This window comes from Strix uralensis, chromosome 1, assembly GCF_047716275.1.
Source record: "Strix uralensis isolate ZFMK-TIS-50842 chromosome 1, bStrUra1, whole genome shotgun sequence".
Taxonomy (NCBI): Eukaryota; Metazoa; Chordata; class Aves; order Strigiformes; family Strigidae; genus Strix; species Strix uralensis.
In genome coordinates, this window is record NC_133972.1 from 165,722,749 (window position 1) to 165,744,155 (window position 21,407).

The 21,407-nt window shown below is 37.9% G+C and overlaps 1 protein-coding gene across 1 annotated transcript in view; it reads right to left on the reverse strand.

Moving 5' to 3' along the window:
* Positions 1-802: 802 nt before the first annotated feature.
* The window catches only part of KCNQ3 (potassium voltage-gated channel subfamily Q member 3), a 204,363-nt gene continuing 183,758 nt past the window's right edge, over positions 803-21,407 (reverse strand). The window contains exons 10-15 of the mRNA XM_074888109.1: positions 10,998-11,185; positions 9,797-9,899; positions 7,179-7,310; positions 4,490-4,588; positions 2,600-2,684; positions 803-1,645 (exon numbers count right to left, since the gene is read on the reverse strand). Of these exons, the coding sequence (XP_074744210.1) occupies positions 908-1,645; positions 2,600-2,684; positions 4,490-4,588; positions 7,179-7,310; positions 9,797-9,899; positions 10,998-11,185 (1,345 nt within the window). The 3' untranslated portion in view covers positions 803-907. The remainder of the gene's footprint in view (positions 1,646-2,599; positions 2,685-4,489; positions 4,589-7,178; positions 7,311-9,796; positions 9,900-10,997; positions 11,186-21,407) is intronic.

Genomic DNA, 21,407 nt, shown 5'->3' on the forward strand with positions numbered 1-21,407 from the left:
AACTGAGGCACAGTTACATTATGCAGCTTACCTAGCAGCACATAGGTCAATAAAACAGTGGAGTGTATAAACCTGGAGTTCCCTACACTGAACAATCTTATTTTTGGAAGAGAAAGAAAATTTGGCCCCATAAGTAGCAAGTGGGCTTAGCAAAAGATATTCTAAAGAATTGTAGTCATGCTTTGAGCAATTTTATAAACAGTAGTGAAGATTTTCAAAGTAGTTTGAGGGATTAATATTTACATTTTACAATAAATAAATACCCACGATCAAACCTAGGAGGTGGATTTGATAATTTTAAATTCTACTCTTAATTTCATTTTGACATTGTATTTCATGGGTAGTTGTATAAGACATCACATGAGAAACATTTAGTTCACAAAACCTTTTCAGTAAGGTCATTTACTTTCACTCAGCTTTTCCCTGCTTTGAATATTAGACGCTCTTGGCTAGGTTGGTTAGAGATTGATTTACTTATATTGGAAAATGGATTCAGATGTTATGTTTCCACAAAGGGATATTGCTCCTGAAAATATTTTTACTTTGCTGCTCCATTTACAAAATGTAGCAAGGACCACCATATCTTGCCTGTTATCAATTCACCATTGTTGTATTGAAGAGTATCAGATAGATATGTATCATAGAAGAAATCAGCTGTACCATTTATATAGGGTAAAGTCATGCAAACCATGCTCAAAACTAAGCTCCTTAGTTTTGGTAGCATGAAAAAAACTGCATTAGTAAATTGTATGAAATGGTGCAGAATGACTACCACTAATATCACATGCATCTTATGCAGCCATTGGTGTTTTGAACTAGTAAGCTTTGGGTGTAGAGTAAGTGAGATATACAAAGTATGCTTACATTACATGGAGAAGTCAACCAGTGACTGCCCCCACACGCACTTTTAAACTGGCTTATTTGAAGGGGTCCATATTGAATCTGAAATCCCATCTCCTGTAGAAGACAAAGGCATGGAGCCACTTGGTGTAAAAGGGTCGGTGTCTGTGTCCGTTTCCCCCTCTGCTAGGTAGCGTTTCTCTCTCATCCATGCCGATCCCCCATTGGGGCCAAATGGGAAGTCGTCTCTGTCTTGGGAGATACTGAAGCCACTTGGGGAGCGCTCAAGTTCCTCATGGTTGACGGAGAGAAGGGATAATGGAGTATCGCTGTCTCTTGTTAAGCTCCTTCTCTGCCTTGGAGACACCTTATCTGAGTAAGGGCTTTGTAGGTCTCCTTGAGAGTGGTAGCTAACCTGGGAGTCCATTAATGTAAATATAGGCAAAACTGTTGGCCTTTCTGCATATGAAGTTGAGGAAGGTGTGGCTTGCAGTTTGCCAGAGTTTTGCCCACCTATTGATAAAGGTTGTGAATGAGTCGTATGACCATGTGCTGAGAAACCATAAGGACTGACTTTGTTGACTGGAACCTGCTGGAAGTTGTAAGGAGTTTCGTGAGCACACTGCTCAGTGTATTTATATATTATTGTTTTTAATTCAGAATATTTGTTTTCTTCTCTCTTCTCCTTTGCAGGAGAAGCAGTTTCTTTCAACGGACTTATCTCAGCGACTTGTATTTGTAGCTGTTCCATATGATGCATATGCATATCAACAAGAAAATCCAGTTTCTTCCCCATGTCATTAACCTGAAAAATACCAATGTTACGATATTGTCTCAAGTCAGTTGTTCAACAAAAGAGTCAATGCTTTCATACATATACTGCTCCCAGCAATGGTGTGCTGCCATCTTAATTGGTCATGAAAGTAACTACAGGATAATCATGACATTCCTTTGGAAGCTGGGCTGCAGTGGATGCCAGCTTATCCTCTAACTGCTCCAGATTAAGAAGATCTATTCTTATGAACTGTGCCAAAAGAATTCTTAGCATTGCTGGATATTTGGCAGTCCAGCGTCCAACAGCAGTCTACAATGTTATGACCAATATCATGACACCATATGGTAAATAGCTATTACCAAAATACCACATGTGGAATTACCTTCACACACAGACCTACTCTCTAACTCTTAATAGTCCCACAGCAGCGTTAAATATCAGGACTAATTTCCTTTCTCTTTTGAGATTACTTGTTTCTGAACATTTACATAACATGAAAGGAACTGATGTGAATCAATGACACTTGCCTCCATCTTAGTTATGTATTTAAAAATGAGAGCGTCTTGACTTGTGAAGTGATAGGTTAGAATACACAAAGAGGGCCTAAAAATACCTGTGGAAGCAACTGTTTTGAGTGCCAGGCCCTACAAAAGAAGGTGGTGCTCATAACAAAACACCAGACATGATGAATATGGAGTTTAAAGGAATGAAAATGTCCCTTCTAAACATCTCAACAGAATCTTGCTGCCATATATAATGATATTCATTCATCAGGTTTCAGAATGCATGCTTCCCAGTTAATTAAATTCTTTAATGAAAAACTGACAGCATAGTTTTGAGATCATTAGTACAAGATCTGTGTGAGTCTTGATCACCAACAGTACAAATCTGACTGGGTCACCCAAGACTCATACAGAATTCATGTCATCTTTATAATTTCTGTACAAGCACCTCAGCCTCCACCATTGTCATGAAATTACATACCTGTCGTTCAACTTTAACAAATTTGCCCATCATACTTTGGTCTTCAGTATCTGCTGTAGATGCTTTGGCTACATATGGATCATTTCTATAAAGAATTAATAACTTTATTAGTGTTCAATTTTTCTTTGCATCACAGTAAGTAATTTATATCAGAACACAGAATTACCATCTTGGTGGTATATTCATATAGTTCCTTGGAGCCCCATTTAAAAAAAGATTGAATTTAGTTATTTATCATACGAACAGGACCAAAAGTCTATTCAATGTGATTCCAATGCATTTCTAAAAAAATGTATTCCTGATGTTCAATTTAAAATTATTTTGGTTCAAAATTAAGATGAAGATTAAAAGAAAACAAAAGCAAACAAAAAATTCAAAATGAAAGTGAAATTAATCTCAGATTTGGTGAAATAATTTCAGGTTTGTGAAAAAAGTTGAGATAGTCTAGATAGACTATCTAGATAGACTACCTAGTCTAGGTCTACAGATGGCCATGTGTTTTTAAATCTAATTCTTTATGATTACTGTCTCTGAAGACTGAATCTGAGTTTTCAAGGGTTTTTTTCTCAATTTCAGTAAACCAAATATTAAGTGGCAGAGACTGGAAATGATGAAAAGAGACAGTCTGGCCTGGAGATTTGAAGTAGATTCCTGAATAAATTTTCTTCTATGTAATTTTCTACTGCCCATCCATCAGATGGACTAACTTCAGGAGGTAAGAAGATGATCTCTGCTTAACTAAAGAACTTTGATTTATAACTTCATGGGATTTAGGATGGTCATTATCAAGTTAAATCTTTACCAAAAGGTTTCCAAACCAACCTCAAAGGTACTTCTGTCTTTCTATAACCTATGTCCAAGTCTAGAAAAACAATTTCTAAGCTCTTGTTCTTTAATATGATTTAGAACAAATATATCCTAAAACTTTTGTTTTAACAGGTCCAGTTCTTCTCTTCCTGACAAAATTCAAAATATATCTGTGAATACATCTTACTAAAGCAGAAACTATAACTAAAACATGTCAGATGATGCACATTGGGTTACTGATGATATAGGCTCATTCAAATTTTGCAATCTGCTTTGTTTCCCAAATGATCATTGCCTCTTCCATATATGTAGGTCTCTGTCTTCACATTTACATGTTTTTAGATTTTTCACTGGGTGGAATAAACCAGATAGAGCCAAGTTAATTTATTTTATGTAAGATTACTTTTGTTCTGAGCAACCATAACAGCTTTGGGGACAGATTGTTGATGGTCTTGTGTGGTTCTTCATGGGTATTTATTGACAGATTGATAGTTGTAAATAACAGAAGAAATGTCATTTATTATTGAATTTTTGCTACCAGGAATGCAGCAATACAATAACACGCTGTAATGTTCACACCCAGAAACCTGGTATTGCAAATTATTTTCAGTAATTCTCACCAATCATTGGTTTTAAAGCAGCATCATTAAAACTCTGTGCTTACCATTTGGTGGGGGCTATAATGAAACTTCTTCCACTTCAGGAAGATAACTGGTTTACCTTCAAACTACTGGTGATTCTTATTGATTTTTTGAGTGGGTTTACTAGTTGATTGTTAGAAATTCAGCACATCAGCAATCACATGTATGCATTTCATATAAAATCACATTTCCAAAACACAGAGAAGTTGAGCTAGACAATTAAGAACCCATTAAGTTTAGATTTCCATCATACATTGTTCTTAGGCAAGCTAGTCTCTTTCAGGCTCAACTTTTACACATATATATCTTGTAGCAACATACTCTCTCAGTATCATTACTGTAACAGTGTGCTAGCTGGATGAATGAAGGTCATGCTTATTGGTGTGAGTAAACTTTTTATTTCTGTTTCGTCTGTGCAAAATACTAGGCATAAAAAATTCACCTGGGAGACTGTTGTGAAGGGTAAGAAAAAGCTCCTCCCTTTTGGGATTTCTTATGCTTGGGAGTAGATGGAGGTCCAGGCGTAAAAATCATATCTACTCTGAAAAAAAGAAAAGTGCAACTGCATAAGTTCATCTCTAAATTGTAACACGTGATAAAAAATGCTATGCATCTCTGCAGCAAACAGTAACAAAGATTAAAAAAGGAAGCACATTTTGATTTGGTAATATATCGAGGGTCATGACGTGTTTGTTCTGTTCTGGGTCCACAATCAATACATTGAATTGTAATTACCTGGTAATTTCATGGTAATTAAGTAATTATCTAGCTCCCTGTTTCCAAACATTGACATTTGAAACACATGACTTCATTTCCTTCCAAGGCACTAAACAGTATGATTGTCAAAAAACCCTCCAATAACAGCTGCTCCTAAAAACATCAGGTTTTGTGCTGGATACTGAAAATCAGAATTGGCAAAAGGTGGGAATTCTTGATACTCTCAATAAACCAATGACTTTTTAGCAGTTATTGTGCCTAATTATCAGTATTTTGTTTTGTCTTTACTAATTATTCTTTTGGTTTGAGAAATATAACTATAAATGAAGTTTCACAAGGACTCCTATTTGACTTTTTATCTGGAACAAAACCAAAAGGATTGTTTGGGAGGCTCCAGCACATTTAATTACACTCTTTTACTCTATCAATATATTCTTTCATTTGGCATATCCAACTGCTCAGGTGCAAGCCAGCCTCTGTTCATTCAGTTCACACACCAAACTGACCAGGTATCAGTCAACACTAGTCCACAGACCAGTTATCCATGCAGGTACATTGCATGGCTTCATGGTGCCCCATGGAGTTCTGAAAACAGAACATTAAAAAGCTCAAAGCAAACCTCACAAAACTAGCTAGATATTTGCTAGGCACCCAAGCATTGCTGGGCCATCCGTCAATGCCTCATCAAACTCCTATGGCATCTCGCTATTCACAGACACAGTCAGTAGGACTCACCTCCCTGGTTTTGTCCAATTACAATCAGTGGAGACCTATCAACACAGTGAAGAAAATTTGGGGAGAGTAAGGGAGATTCAATTGATCAGATGAAGGCATCTGGTTTAAGCAGAGATTAATTTTGCCTAAAAGGCCATTAATTATGTTGATTAGCTTTCTATTAAATATAAGAGGAATCTCACTTGCCTTGCCAGGATTATGCTTTTTCTTCAAAGACCTCTAAAAACGTCTTCCTTGTATACATGCAAAATGGTTGTGGAAATTTTGTGGTTCTTCTGCTACTAGTGATTCTTTATACTTTATACGGCATTGCTGAGCTGAACATCACAGGGCTGAGGCTGTGCTGTGATTCTTGCCCTGACTCACCTGGGATGTGTCTTCATCCCCCAGAGCTCTGCCACAACCACTGCGTGAGATGGGCCTAATCATGTCAGGCACCTTTACTGCTGCCAGGACTCAAGCAAGTATCTCAGAGGTGCTCTACTGTCTGAAATCACTCAGCACCTCAGTCTGAGGTAAAGGAAGGATCTCCAGTATAAGGCATGTAGACCCCACCATAGATAGGTGCAGATTTCTAACATCATGAGCCCTCCTCAACTTCCTGAGTTCAAAAAGATATTACTGCATTGAAACCTAAGCTTATGTGATGCAGAGCTCATTTTATAGAGTAACAGTGGTGTTTTGTAGTATATAATTAAAGAAAGCAGCTTTTCTAGTGTAATAATAGTGTGGTAGGAACCAGACATGCTATATACTTGAAAATGAGATAGCCCAGTACATGGAAAAGCACTTTGCAATAAGAAATTATGAAGGTCAATGGAAGGACCAAAACAGCCTTACAAAGGCAAGGTAAGTCTAGATAAGGGCAAAACATGCAGTAAGAGTTGCACTGGCTCAGCCCGTACCCTTGAGCTGATACCCTTGAGAGAAATCAAGGACATGTCCGCATGGCATTTTGCTGTTCAGAGTGACTGGTGGGCTCAGGGAATGTGGACAGCACTGTGCTGAGACTGAACTAATATGGCTACACATGTATACACACACATGCACTCAAACCCAGACAAGCTCACTAGCTCAAGCTCTGACCTGCGCTCATGGCTCACGATGCAAGCAGCACAAATTTTTGTTGACATGCCTCAAAAGCACAGTGTGATGAACCACTTCTGTGAGGAAACAACTGTGGGGGCAGATTGCATCTGAACAGTCACAAAGGCATGAAATTCCAATTTTTTCATGTAGGTCAATTTACACCTGAGTGAAGGGGATGTAAAACCTTCTGTGTTGATGTATTTTTGCACTTGTATGAGATGTTTCAGGTCAGTAGAGAATCCAGCCCAAAGAAAAGCTCATATAGAGCAACTATTGCTTTCATTTATCATATGTAAAAAGGAGAGAAGAGGAGAAACTTGACCCAAATCAAATAAGGCAACTGTCAAGAAAATTCACAGGATATTTTAGTCTGATTTCCTTGTTCTAAATATGAGCCAGTGATCTCTTCTGCTGCAGTTACCCTTGCTAGCTGCTCACTTGCCTTTATTCTTTGGGGAAAAGGCTTTCTTATTGACCAGCTATGCTATGCAAAGACATATTCTGGGTGGTCTTGTATGTAAATATGCCAACTACGCTTTTATTTTGCCAGCACAGATACACATTTTCCCCACTTACCAGAGGATTCTTACCTTGCCTGAAGATATTTTATTCTGGAAAGCATATCAAGATGCCCTGCTGAGTATTGCTCTATCACATCCTTGACATCATAAGGCCTCAAAGTCTCCTTGAATTTTTTTTTATAGAGACGAAACTGTAGTATTCTGCATAATAAACAGAAAAATTATTAACTTCCTATATAAATTCCATAATGATAATTTGCAGTATTGAATAATTGCTAAACACTCTGGATGGTTGAAAACTGAGCATGTTATTTCAAAACAAAGCAATAAAACATAAGTAGAGAATGTCTAATATCATACCACATTTGTAAATATATAGTAGTTGGATTTTCATAATTAATAGGCTAAAATGAATTATATGGACAAAATGCTTTTTTCAGTATTATCATCATAACTAGAAATGGTCCAAAGCTACAGAATCGTATATGGAATTTGATTTTGAACCACACAAGTCACAAGATACTTTGAAGCTGTGAAGCTGAAGCTGGGTTTTTTTAATACTTCATAAAGTTAATTTTTAGTATATATAATACTGAATCACTTTCAGCTTTGTTTTCATTTTGTAACTGGAAAAGTTTTGGATAGGAAATGTTAATTTGATAGAAATGTGGAAGTTAAGAACCTAGCAGAAGTTCAAATTGTGGAGAAAAGAAAAAGTGTTAGAACTGTCTGAAGTGTACTCGAAAAAACAGCAGTACAACTTTATTGTTATACATAACAACAGCAGTATAACATTATTGTTATACATAACAAAAACAACAATAATAATAATGTATTTGCTGTTATTATTACTATTATTATAAAATGTCCTAGTAATTAATAACAGAATTCCAACCAGTGTTGGCCAGAGCACATGAAAACTGTTTGGCATTCTCTTTTTCATTCTTTTCTGTTTATACTGTTATATCTTGGTAGATTAAACAAATAGATGAGAAACATATGTAAAGAATGAAAAACATTTTATTTGTTTAATCTGCCTTAGGCTTGGGATCTGACGGTTTGCTTTCTCAGTAGATTCTCCATGTTCTTATTGGTCTGAATTGGGGGACTGCTGTCATCTGTTAAGATTCTGACCTGTGTTTTAGTCAAGGTTGGGGTTTTTTTTAACCTTTTTAAAATCTGTATAAACTTTCATTTAGCAAAAGTAATTCTACTATGAGCTTTTAAGGGTTTATGACTCTTTAACTCTGTTGCTTATAAATCTTCCAAGATTTCAAAGTTATACCTATGCCTATTTTAGCCAAACTATATATGATAACAGCAAAACTGTACTTAAAAAAAAAGATAAATGAAAAATAAGAATCACAGTGTTAGCAAGTTCAATTTAAAATCTCCTTGATCATTGCCCTGAAAACCCATTAAGTGGTTTTGTTTGAAAGAATTACTTCCCATTAGCATTCAGGGTCTGGGTACAAGAAAAAAAAAAAAAAAAGCTTGGCTCGTGATTGAGTTTAAAGGGAAATTGCTTAAATCAATTAGATTTGGACAGGATGTGGGAAAGGAAGTTTTGTAAAAGTAATAATAGCATGTCTCGTGGAGATGGGGCTGGAAAACAGGGCAGATGTATAGTCTCTGTTTGAAAGCAAGCAGGTATCAGGGAAAGACAGGAAAACCTGTGAAGGAAGTAGGGATGAAGAAACTTCCAGCAGGAGGGAAGCAGTCATGGGTAACATGAACAAAGCCTGTGAGTAATGGCTTTCAGCAGGATTGAGAAAACTTGGAATTTTTAATGACTGGTTATAATGCACCCAACTGAAAAAGAACCAGGAGACTATATATTATGGTTATATACGTATAAGTATATGGTTATATCCTTATAACCATCTTCTTTGAAGCTTTTCTAAGAAGATAGTTTTGGGGCACTCCACACTTGCTGTATTTCACCTGGAAGGTAGTAACTCCTTGGCCCAAAACTTAACAACTTATGTAATAAAAAGCAATTGCAATGAAAGAAGAGTATTTTCCTATGGGGGCATTTTTCAAGGGAAGAGAGTAAAAAATACTGAGTGGAGGAGTAAGAGAACATCAATAAATGAATTCTATGTGCTTGATGTGCTAAACATCAAGCCTTACTAGGAGTTTTCTAACCTTAGGGAATATCTCTTGTGATATGAAAATAGAGGTGACACATGTCACAAGCTGAAGACTGATGAAATGGAGACCTCAGAATCTATTAAAAGATGACAGCTGAAAAGCATATTGCATACTCATACAATTGTGAGTAAAGAAGAGTTGAGTCAGCTCAGAGTTTATTGTTAAGTGAAAATTCCAGTCTTACGTAATTACTATAGTCACTAAATTGAGCAAGATACTATATTTATAACAAATTTTAATGAGGAACTGTATACAATATTAATTTATAATAAATATATTTACAGAGTATCTTGCAAAAATGGCCTGGTCAATGTTACTGAAAACCATTTTCCTTTCTGCATATTTTCAACGAGGACTTTAAATAGAGTCTGTCTTGTGCTTTTCAACATATCTAGAATTGACTAATCTATTTCATTTTAAAAAACCAATAGCAGCAACAATGAATCAACATGTAGCAACATGGTAATGTGATTTTCTGAAGCACAAGCATTCAAAGTCAAAACAAAGCACCAAGAAGCATCAGAGACATTTACCTGACAGCTCTGATGGCTGTCTTGAATGTGGGGATCATATCTTCCATAATGAAGTCGCTACTGTCGCCTCTCTCTTCTGCCATGGGTTCCCCTGTTCCTGCATCTGCAAAGCAGGTCAAACAAAAGCTGTGTGAACATCTGACCACACAATATTTAGAGGGAGGTCTGGCTGACTACAAAGTAAGTGTAATTCAGTAAAGGAACATCTCTTGCAAGTTCCTCTTTCTCTGGTCAGTTCTTGAAAAGGATTTCATAATTCTGTTGGGACAGTTGTAAGACACACAATTTGAGGCATCTCCTCTCAGATTCCAGCATTTCTGAAACAGTGGGAACTTTTTTTCCTTTCGAATGGATTTATAAGTTCCCACTTTTATGAGCTTTTACAATGAAAAATCTTTGCCAAAATTATTTTACGTAAGTCTAAAAGAGGTGTAGAAACTACAGGCCAAGTTCCCCTCTCACTTGCACTGTTTGGAACTCATGTACTGTCATGGTAGAAAATAATCAAGTTCCAGGTGGGGACACCCAGGCTACATCCATGGTAGTATGCCCAGCATGCACTGATGCCAGCTGGCACAATAAAGGAGAAACTGTTATTTAGAGACCATTTAGATGCTATAGGCAAGAAGAGGAAAATGTGTGCTCAGGGAAGCTGAGAGGAAAAATGCCTTATGATGTTGCATGGACACCCAGTGGAAATCTGCTGAGGGGCAGCAGTCTTAGGGAGAGGGGGGGAAGCAGCCATTGACTCTGTAAAACAAGGTTTTAAGAGAGTGCAATGAGGAGATGTTTGAGATGCCTGGACACAAGGTAGTGCAGGGCTGGATGCGGTCTAGGAGGGACCTACCTTAACATAGCATCCCTGCTGATAAACCAAGCCATGATGGCATGTGTTTTTTGGGGGATATAGATTCGCTGCCCAGTGTGCCCTTTATTTCCAGATCAAATAGGTTGATTCCAGCACTGGCTTTATCCCATATCAGTTGCTGCTTTTATGGAGGGCCATTGTCTAATTTCAGGCACTGTGTTGCCTGGACTCCAGCATTCATTACTTGGAGCTTCCCCAAATGTGCCATGTAAAACCAGGGACCAGCCATGTTTGGCCCAGAAAGCTGCAAAGCTTCAACAGAAGATGGAGAGGAACAAAGTAAAATGGGGAGAATAGGGGGTGGATAGAAAGAAATCAACACAGATGGGCTACCTTCTGAGCTTTGCCAAAAAGCGTACGCTTTCATTCGGAATGCAGTGCGAAAACGCTCCTTATTATTCAAGACAACATTCTTAGGCTCTTTTGAAGGACTTTCTTCAATGGCATCTACATTCAGAGGGGTAAATAGCTTTCCTTTAGTATTGGTACCACGAACCCGATCCAAGAGACCCAGCTTTTGGCTACAAAATAAGCAAAAGTAATCATTTTCCTCCTTTGTACACTTTTAACTTGTTTTCATGATGCTTTAAATATATAATGGGCTAAATAAATGTTTTTACACGAGGACACTGCTGGGGCTACCATAATACATCAATGTCTTTGTAAGCAACAGTTAAGCACCACATATAATTAACTGCTTTTTATGAGCATTTTTTTATCAATGTTGAAAATGTTACCAGAGGGTCTTGCTATCCTCTCCATGTAATGTATCACGTGCTTCAGCTCCCATAGTGTCTGAAGCATTAGATTTATTATTAAGAAGAGAAACACCACTACTTAGGCAGTTATGCTAATTATAAGGATGTTTGGCCTTTCCTGTTCAGTGTTTTCTTTAAATACTGGGTCTGTGGCAGGCTATTAAACGAATAATTCGTAGAATCATAAGAATCATAGAAACATAGAATCATAGAAACATAGAGTCAGAGTGGTTTGGATTGGAAAGGACCTTAAAGATCATCTAGCTCCAACCCCCCTGCCATGGGCAGGGACACCTTCCACTAGACCAGGTTGCTCAAAGCCCCGTCCAACCTGGCCTTTAAGACATCCAGGGAGGGGGCAACCACAACCTCTCTGGGCAACCTGTTCCAGTGTCTCACCACCTTTATAGTAAAGAATTTCTTCCTTACATCTAATCTAAATCTACCTTCTTTCAATTTAAAGCCATTACCCCTTGTCCTATCACTACATGCCCTTGTAAAAAGTCCCTCTCCATCTTTCTTGCAGGCTCCCTTTAAGTACTATAAGGCCACTATAAGGTCTCTCTGAAGCCTTCTCTTCTCCAGGCTGAAAAATACCAACTCTCTCAGCCTGTTTTCATAGGAGAGGTGTGCATAAGCAGGAGTAAAAGAACGTCAAATGTGTTGTGAACCAGCACATCTGTGAACCAGCACATAAATTATCAGCAAAATACTGGAAAGGCATTGCCAAGCAATTGCTAGGTACATGGTAAGGCAGGCTACCCAGTTCTCTCCACCACTCACATTCAGTTATCTCTCTCTACATTAGAAACAGAGGTGACCTATACGAATTGTAGTAAAGGGACATATTTTGTTCCTCTGATGATTCCTTCCACTGTTCTCTAACAGATTTACTGACCAAAGACATTTGTCTATCAGTGTCAACATATAGCTAGAATTGCATCTATCTGTCATTTTACCAGCATCAGTAACCCTTTTGACGGCCTGATGACTGTAACAGTCTTAAATGCAATTACTAATACCACTGAAAATAGCAACACAAAAGGAATTTGCTAGTGAGTATATCAGATTATATATGCTCTGAACACTTTGGAGGTGATGGTAGATGGTATAAATATTTGATTTGCTTGTTCAGTTGCTGTTTAAATATTTGTTAATTTCACATGGGAAGAAAGCCTTCCTTTTAACCCATTTCTGTACGTTGCAGTGTGGGACACCTCTGAGGAGAGGTCAATTGTGTTCACATGGTCAAGAGGCAGTTCTGTGCAGGACACAGGGTCAAGCAGGTTGAGTGGGGAGGAGGGAAGAAGCCACCACAGCTGGCACGTTTCTGAGAGCCACAGATGGGAGCAGAGCTGAAGGACGAACAGCAGTGGTGACCAGAAGAAAGACATTTCATAGGTATGCAGAGAGGTATCTGCGCAGTATGCTCAGCTGAAGCCACTAAACTTCCTGGCAGGAAAGGCAAGCATGGGAAGGGTCCACTGTGCAAGGACGGGAAGGGTCCACTTGTGTGAAGACCTTGTAAGTGAAGGGTCTTACTCACAGAACTACTTATCCTCTGTTTAAGGGGTTATTTTGCTCAGGCAGATTATTTTTATGTTCTACGTTCTCTGGTGTCATTGGTGCACCTCTTTAAAAGAAGGATCTATTTCTATCTCAGAACTCTGCCTGATGCAGTATCCTACCACAACAGAAGTTCTTAGGACATTCCTCTTAAAATGATAAAGGCGAGATTTAAAGACATATATGATGACATTGCAGCTTTTTTTTAGAGTGCTGACTCAAGTAAGAATACTGCAATTTACAGCATACAAAATGCCGACCTGATCTGAGCATTGAACATCACAGCTGTTGAAGGGTTTTGTGTTATTTTTCCTTTTAATATGAATTACTAGGGCCCTCATCTCTACTATCTGTTTCTGATTAATGTATCTTTGATCCAGGAGGTAATGAAATATGGGCTTCCCTGTCACAAAAGATGGAAGCACTAAACCTTTGTGTAGGGTGTTTTTTCAGGCCTTCTGAATTTTCTTGTTGACATGACAATACTTGTGAATGCAATTGCTTCAGCCTAGTAAATTCAGACATTTCCCCTGTCATTGCATGTATGAAGTGCATATATGTGTGCAAGTATGAAAGTGGCAGCTAAGGACTTGTGTATGGAGACAGAGAACTAGTCCTGATGATATATCAGCATTGCAAGGACTGAAGACAATGATGTGAGAAGATAAAAGCATGGATTTAAGTGAAGAATTAGAACAGTCTAAGTGAATGGTATTAATATTACTAAGACTTTGCCCTAATGTAGTTTCCAGAGGAATCCATGGCATATGTGGAAGATATACAAAGTACAGACAAAAGTATGGAGCAAAAATCAGGGATTACTTCCTTCTTTGTAGAAAAACATGAGATGCTATTTGTTGACATCTGTGGCAAATCAGTCACCACAGAATGTGTAGGGCAGTCTCATGTTTGGTCTTAAGAACTTATTTTTAAAAATTGTTTTCATAGTGCTTGCTTTTGGGTTGGAATCTTGATCTGATTGATTCACCAATGTGCTCTAAAGGCTAAACTGATGGTGAGTGCAGAGTCCCCACAAGTGATTTGTGTTCCAAGATAGGGAGAATCCTGTGACCTCTTTTCTGTATTACTTTCACTTCTCTGTTTCAGAGGCTAGGTTTGACAGCAGTACAGCTTTACAAGACAGACATCTTAACTCCATGGCATTTCTGTGAAATTTGGATTCTTCAAGCACTCAGCTATCATATATGTGAAAAATATATACAGGAGAAAGCAACAGCTAGTGAGTAAGTTTTGAAAGGGCATGAAAAATAAAGGTGAAGAAGTAAAAGTCAGCTGAATGACATAGAATCAGAATGGTCACACTTGGGGGGGAGGGGGTGGGTGAAGTAGGGAAAATAAACTCTCATGTCTCTTTAGTAATAAAATCGAAGTTTGAAGGAGGAATTAATTTTCAAGAAGGATGATCAAGAAGAGTCTGGAATCATGGCACATCACTGAAAATGATTGTAATGCAAAGAAATGGACCAAAAATCTAGCTGAGTCTCTAGCTGACAAAGAGTCAGCCAGCAATACAAACTGATGGGCATGAACATGTTAGAGAAAGAGCTTGTGAGGTCTTCAACGTGAAGAAAAAAACACAGAGCAATTAAGCATTTTTGTCATGGTGGTGATCATTGTAGACTAAAGGAGACTGAAATAAGCTACAAGAAGGAAGAAACTGAAGCAGTTTTAGGATGAGTAGGTCTATTTGTTTTATTAGGACGAGTAGGTCTATTCAGTGATAATAAAATGATGACATTTTTCCCTAGATCTGAAAAAAATTTATGTACAACAGGCTTGTTGTGGAGATCAGCTTTTCCTGGTGGGGGTGAATATCAGGTCATCAATGATAGATGAATCTCAAATGAAAGGGGAGACTGTAATCCACCTGTTCTTCAGGATTTCAAGATTAAATGTCTTGGTTCAATAACTTCTGGAGAGACCTTCCAGGATGAGAAGGAAGCTCCTAGAAGGATGAAATCTGACAGTGAAACTCAGATGATTTCAGATGATGAGGTGATTTCCTCAAAGGCAATAAGGGGTCTATAAATGTTACAAGATTTGCTTTAGTAACACTACTCATTATCAAGAGAAGAATATGTTTATGACAGAGAACCTGAAAGATGAAGAAGCAGAAAAATAGGTGAGAGAGAAGATCGCTATTGTTTATAAAAAGCAGTTTAATACTATATTAGCAGAATATAGTTGTCATTACATGTGGCCTCTGACTGTTTCTCCAGAAAGTTGCTTCAAAATACATATCTAGATCTCTCAGTTTGCCCCTTAAAATTCCTGTAATAACTGCCTTTCCTAACAAAAGACAAAGAGGCATAATGTGCATTGCAAGGATCTGTAGGGATCAGACGATCAATAAAAGGGTCACTGGATAATGCAAAGTATCCAAAACATTAACTTTGTGGATTTTTCTTTCAATATAGGACAGAAATATAGGCAATATATGCAGAAATGTCTGCCATGGAACTATACAAGTACAGGACCGATAAAAATTTGATATCCTCCTCATAGATCAAAACAGATCAAAGTATTCCTCTGCATTCAGCACAGAAAGCAACTTATTTGCAGTGATATTTTCCACTGCATAGGTAGACACACTAACTTGGTTTGGGTTTTGGGGTTTTTGGGGTTTTTTTGGTTGGTTGGTTGGTTGGGTTTTTTTTGTGGGGTGGGGCTTAAGGTAGACAATATGAACCAAAAGCATTCCTAAATTCTCCTTCTAAGGAGTTTCTCAACTTTCCCCATTGATAAGTGTCAGTTTAGGAACAGGCTGTTGTCCTAAGACTGTTGCTTGAGCATCTTAGGTTTAGGACCTACAACTCATCTGATCTGTCTTAAGCTGTTTAAAAAGTTAAATGTCCTGTCTAAGATAAATCTTTAGACCCCTTTCTATAATCAGTGGCAAATTAGCAACCTACAGAGTGCAGTTCAGCTCCATTTCACTTTGGGATGATTTTACAGTTGGGGGAATTTTTCTCTTGTGATTGTGTACAGAAACATCTAGATGAGAAGTCATTTAAAAAGCCAGTCTATCTAGTCTTAAATTCAGGTAACCTGAACTGAAACTTTCCTTATTGTAATCCTAATGATTAACCCTTAAAGTAACATTCAGATTCATAACAGTATGTTTATGTGATAAATATAGACAATTGTGTTCATATCCAGGCAGCCAGAGCAGTAGAATCATCAGAAAATAATTCATCAGCTTCACATGAAAAAACTACAACAGTATGTTGTATACAAAAGAACTCAAAACAAAACCCAAGCTTGTTTCCAGATAATGACTAGCTGTCATCAGAAAGAAAATGGACTTTATTCTCATTTCCAAGGGATGAAATCTGGGTCTGCTGGGGTTTTTGTTTTCATTGTGCTTTTTAAAAAGATTTAGGAAACATTTGTTCTCATGACACAATCTCCTTCATTAAAACAGCATGCGCATGGCTCAGTCTCAGAGTACGAAGCATGCGCAGATCACATCAACCTTCATGAGAGTGACTAGGACAGTGGTTCCCACCCACAGGTTCATGTACTGCTGCTTGTCTTCCAGATTCCTCCTACTGATATTAGCTACTCTTCCTCCCCTTGGGATAGCCACCCCACTTAATGTCCCTTCCTTACACTCAATAAAATGTGATTCCTGACTTCCAGCACAGTTCCAGAAACTGGGGGGATTCAAATGCATCCCATACATGCTAACAAAAGTGCAGAGTTGTTTCTCTGAGTAGCTTGGATATGGTGCCATTGCTGGTCTTGCATGCTATTGCATCCTCTCCCTTGTGATGGAAGAAAAATTTTCCCAAAACCTTTGTCTTTGGAGTCCCAGGATGAGAACACCTTAACTCTGTGGTAGATACAGACCACCATAAAGGGAGGAAGGCAGAAGCAGTGCAGACAGCTTGGCTTGAAAGCTTCCTACCTAAAGGAAAATTCAGCTCTCACATTCTTGCTCCCCAAGAACAGTGGGAATTATTTTGGACCATCTGAGAGATGAATTTGGTGGCTAGATACAAAAGAGGTGGCTGGCTGCAGATGTTTTAGCCTTGCTCAAAATAAAGAGTGGGAACCACTGAACTAGAAATACTTTTCCAGAAACAGTCATGCAAGGAAATAATGCAGTTACATCCCATCATGCAAGTCAGATACTCTCCTCTCTGTGCTTTGCCTAGTATGGAGTTTCATAAACAAATGGTACGTGTATGAGAAGAAAAATAATGAATTAATGCTAACAGTGAATCAAAGACAGCCCTCTTCCATGTATTTACCACTTTCACTTACTAAGGACTAATAATAATCAGGAAATTTTTCCATATTTTCTGCAGTTTAGCTAATCACTAAATTTAGTTGGTCTCAAGTAACAGGAAGCAAAAGGTAGTCGTGTTTATTCCAATATTTTAGTACATTATCAGCTGAATTTATGTGTGTAAACTTAGCTTTGGAAAATCAAACATTCTGAATGAGATTTCTAGAAGTATTCTGCTTTGAACTACTCCCAGCAGAAATTAGCAGAAAACTAATGTTACGAGGACAGCCATGAATCCTGTAGTGAACACATTCAACTGATCTCAGAGAGTTCATGAATTTTCTTAATATAAAACAAAGAGCATTCTGCACTTCCAAGGTATTTCTGAGCTTTGGCTAATCAGCTTTCCCTTTTATCAAGTAACATTCCTTTCTACAGAAAGGATCTCACAAAAATGTTCAGTTTCAAAATAATTGACTGCAACTTCTTGACAACTGATGTCTTCATTTAAAAAGCCACTTGCACCCTGAATTTTGAGGTTTAAATTTGCAAATTTCTAATGTCTAAGGAGGAAACATCCCTTTTTAGCCAACCAATTTCCACACTCTTTGGTGGTGTATGTCCTCAATAGTATTTAATTGTAGGCATGACTCTAAATCCAAACTCACCTACCATGCAGATTCTTTGCTCAGAAACATGAACACAAGTTCTAACTTGGGCTCAACTTTGATGCTCTTCAGAAAGAGGAAGAGCTCTTAACCACACTAAAGGCCTTTGCTTAGCCTGTCTTCTCTTCCACACTTTCTAAAGTGATTGGAAGTGGGTAAAAATAAGCAATGTCACACAAGTCCATGGGGAGAATAATCCAAGTTCAATTCTTTGTGAAAACAGGATGGATATTTTTCACCAATGGATGCAGCCAGCAATGTAGGTAGAAACCATATGGATGTTGACCCACTCTTTGCAGTGAAGATATCTCCATGTATCAACCACTAGAAAGAAAACCAAACTGCAAAATCAATCTCTCGACTATTTTGCATGGGACAATCATCCAATGAAAAAATGGAGTGCTTCACTAGCAGCTCTCCAAAATTTGAAGAGCTTAGGCTAGAAAAGCTGAGTTGTGTGTTGATGATTTCATGTTTGTGGAACAAAGTGGGAATGAGAACAATGAGCTAAAGTTGAATGATAGCAAGATGTTTGTGTGGGGTAGAAGAAAATGCTTGACAATTTAGTCAAAATATTATTATTTATGATGATGTGTCTTTTAGATTCCTGAAATGCCATAAATTATTTCTATGTCTCTTTGCAGGAAGATAAAGTTCTTGCCCCACATCTTAGATCACAGTTCAGCAAGATATTTAAGCATTTCACTAACTTTATTCAGATGATCAAAAGCATCCAATTGTTTTCTATTTGCTGAACCAGAACCTGCAAATACACATGCAGAGATGTTGTTCCACTGAACTCAAATGCAAAGTAACTTGCATGAATTTGTGTTGGCAGGGTTGGGACTGCATAAGCAATGGTATTTAGCTCTTACAGTATATTTTTCTTACAGTAAATTTCTAAATGATTTGCAGAGTAGGTTAGTATCATTCTCATTCTATGGAAACAGAGAAAAGCACTTTTTTCTAAACAGATCATTGGCAGAGCCAGGATTAGATCCCATGTTTTCTGAACAGCAGAACAATGAACTATCTGCAAGGTCATGCAACTTTATTTTATGCTTAAATAACTTCAGTTGTATTGCCCTTTACTTTTTATGTACTACTACTGTAGTAAAAACAGAAAGTGCAGGCAGAAAATGGCATGCAAGAAATATGAAAAGAGTAAGGCTCAATTGTTACTTGAATGTATATACCTAAGTTTTCTTGTGAGGCTTGATCCAAAGAATGACTCCCTACTAAACATGACATTACTGTAAAGTGAAGAAAAGTTATTAAGATGAGACGTTAATGATTACCCATGAAAAGCTCTGTGAAAAAGAATGGGAACAGCCTTTCATTTGTAGTTAATGTAGTGTGCAGAGTGGCTTTCTCCTCCTTCCTGTTTTGGGTAAATGTATTAAGAAGAAATGCTGACAGTGAAATTTTCCACCTTGCAAAGTATAATTTTATTTTCATTATGTTGTTACTATTGGCAGTACAAAAATGCACCACATTATACGCATTCTTTCACACTCACATAATAGGAAGGACTAGTACTGATTCTGTCACTTAAAAAAATCAAACCAACTTTCCAAAGGCAAAGAAATATTATTTATCTTGTAAAGATAGGAAACAGGGATAAATTACTTTTCTGCAATGACATAATAATAGATCTAGGAAAGAACATGCTCTTCTGATGTCTAGTTCTACAGTTGGATAATGCTGATTAGGAGCAAAACCCTAGGAGAAAGTTCAAAATCCTTAGCTAAAGTGCCTGTACATACAAGTGTCGAAGTTTTGACACTAGCTGAAATCAGTGGAACAGCTGCTAAGAACAGTGCTGAAAAATCAGGCCCACAATTCATCCCTCAAACATAAGACATAAAAAGTTGGTTCAAAACAAACAATATGTTCATCAAGCAAAGGCCCATCTTAAATGTCGGTCAGGCACCTAAAAGTTTGCTGAATCATTTGCTGCATTCCAGAAGAAATGAGCATTAATATCTCTTTCTCATTAACCTTCCTTATTGGGAGCCGAACAGATAACAAGGCTTTGCAATACATGCAGAAGAGCAATTTCTATCTGAGATTTCATGGGTTGGTAGGTTTAGGCATTGATTAAGGAAGAAAAAGGCAGTGGCACCTCTGTTGTGAAGTCAGTAAATTCCCCATCAGTGAGCAACGAATAGCACAGCTGCAGTTTGTCCTGGTTTGGGGGACTATACAGGGCATGTAGGGAAAATGCTATTCTTAACAGAGCAGCATCATATGTACCACTTCCCTTCACTGCTTACAGGACCCAGCCTACTGTCTAGCTCAAGTGTATTCCAATGTGCTCTTCATCATGTCTCACATCTTCACAGTTTTAGTTTAGAGGGAGCTTCAACAAAGCCTTAGGCTGCTGCCAAACTTTAATTGGCTTTCTACTATCACAAGTCCTTCCCTGCAGCCTTGCCTTGGGATCCAACTTCTCAAATGAACTCTTCCACTCTATTGTCTCCCCCGTGTTTTTCCCAAAAGGCCTGAGAACAAGGAGCTGCATCTAGCTGTGACTTTGTCATGATGCCAGATCCTGCTTCCAAGGAGAGATGCAGATTTCAAGAAGGATCTGTCACAGAGTTCAACTCTACTACTGTGGAGTTCCCAAAGAGCTTTTGCACCACTGAATAGAAAACCTGCCACCTAAAGCGCTGCACATCCTCAAATTTTCACACAGCCAGGACTCATTTTTAGTTTATTAACTAGTTAAATTTTCTGACTCTTCTGGGAAAGCTTTGGACCAATTCTCTCTCCTTTATCAACCACTGTTCAGACAATGCAGTTTATTACTACATCTTTTCCATAAGTACTTACTTAACTGATGCAAGAACCTGGAGACTGAGTGCACTTATGGGCTGTTCTCTCCAGTGGGACTGCATTCCCTTATTGCTCATTTATTTCAATACAGCCTTAAACACAAACTGCAGTGAAGTACAAGTAATACTTTCTATACTAAATCACTGTAGGAGGAAGAGGAATTTTTTTTTTTTTTTTTAATTATCTGGTCTGTGAATAAGAGTTTTATGAGAGATGGGAGGTGGGACTGTCAAAACAACCAGATTTTATGGCTCAGTCCCATGTCTACTAAAGTCAGTGGATGCTCCCACAAGCACCATAATTTTTCTGTTTACCTGAAGGGTTTTCAACCCTTCTCATTGAATGCATATTTCCATAAACATATTCCTGCTAACAGGAAAGCTTCAACGCAGGTTGACTGATGATTTTGCTGAAGGTTATTACATATGTAACAACATAAAATCAAGATATAGCCAGCTAGAATGAGGGGCCTTGGGATTATAGCTTTAAAGATTTTGAACTGTGAGCCATACTTTTCAGTTTTTAATCCAGTACATCAACATAAAATGACTTCTTCTACTGGTCTGAAAGATCCAGTAACACGGAGGCTACTCCACAAACTGTTCTATCACTGCAGGTGCAGGACTTTCTCTAGCGGGGCTGTGACTAACAGCAAACT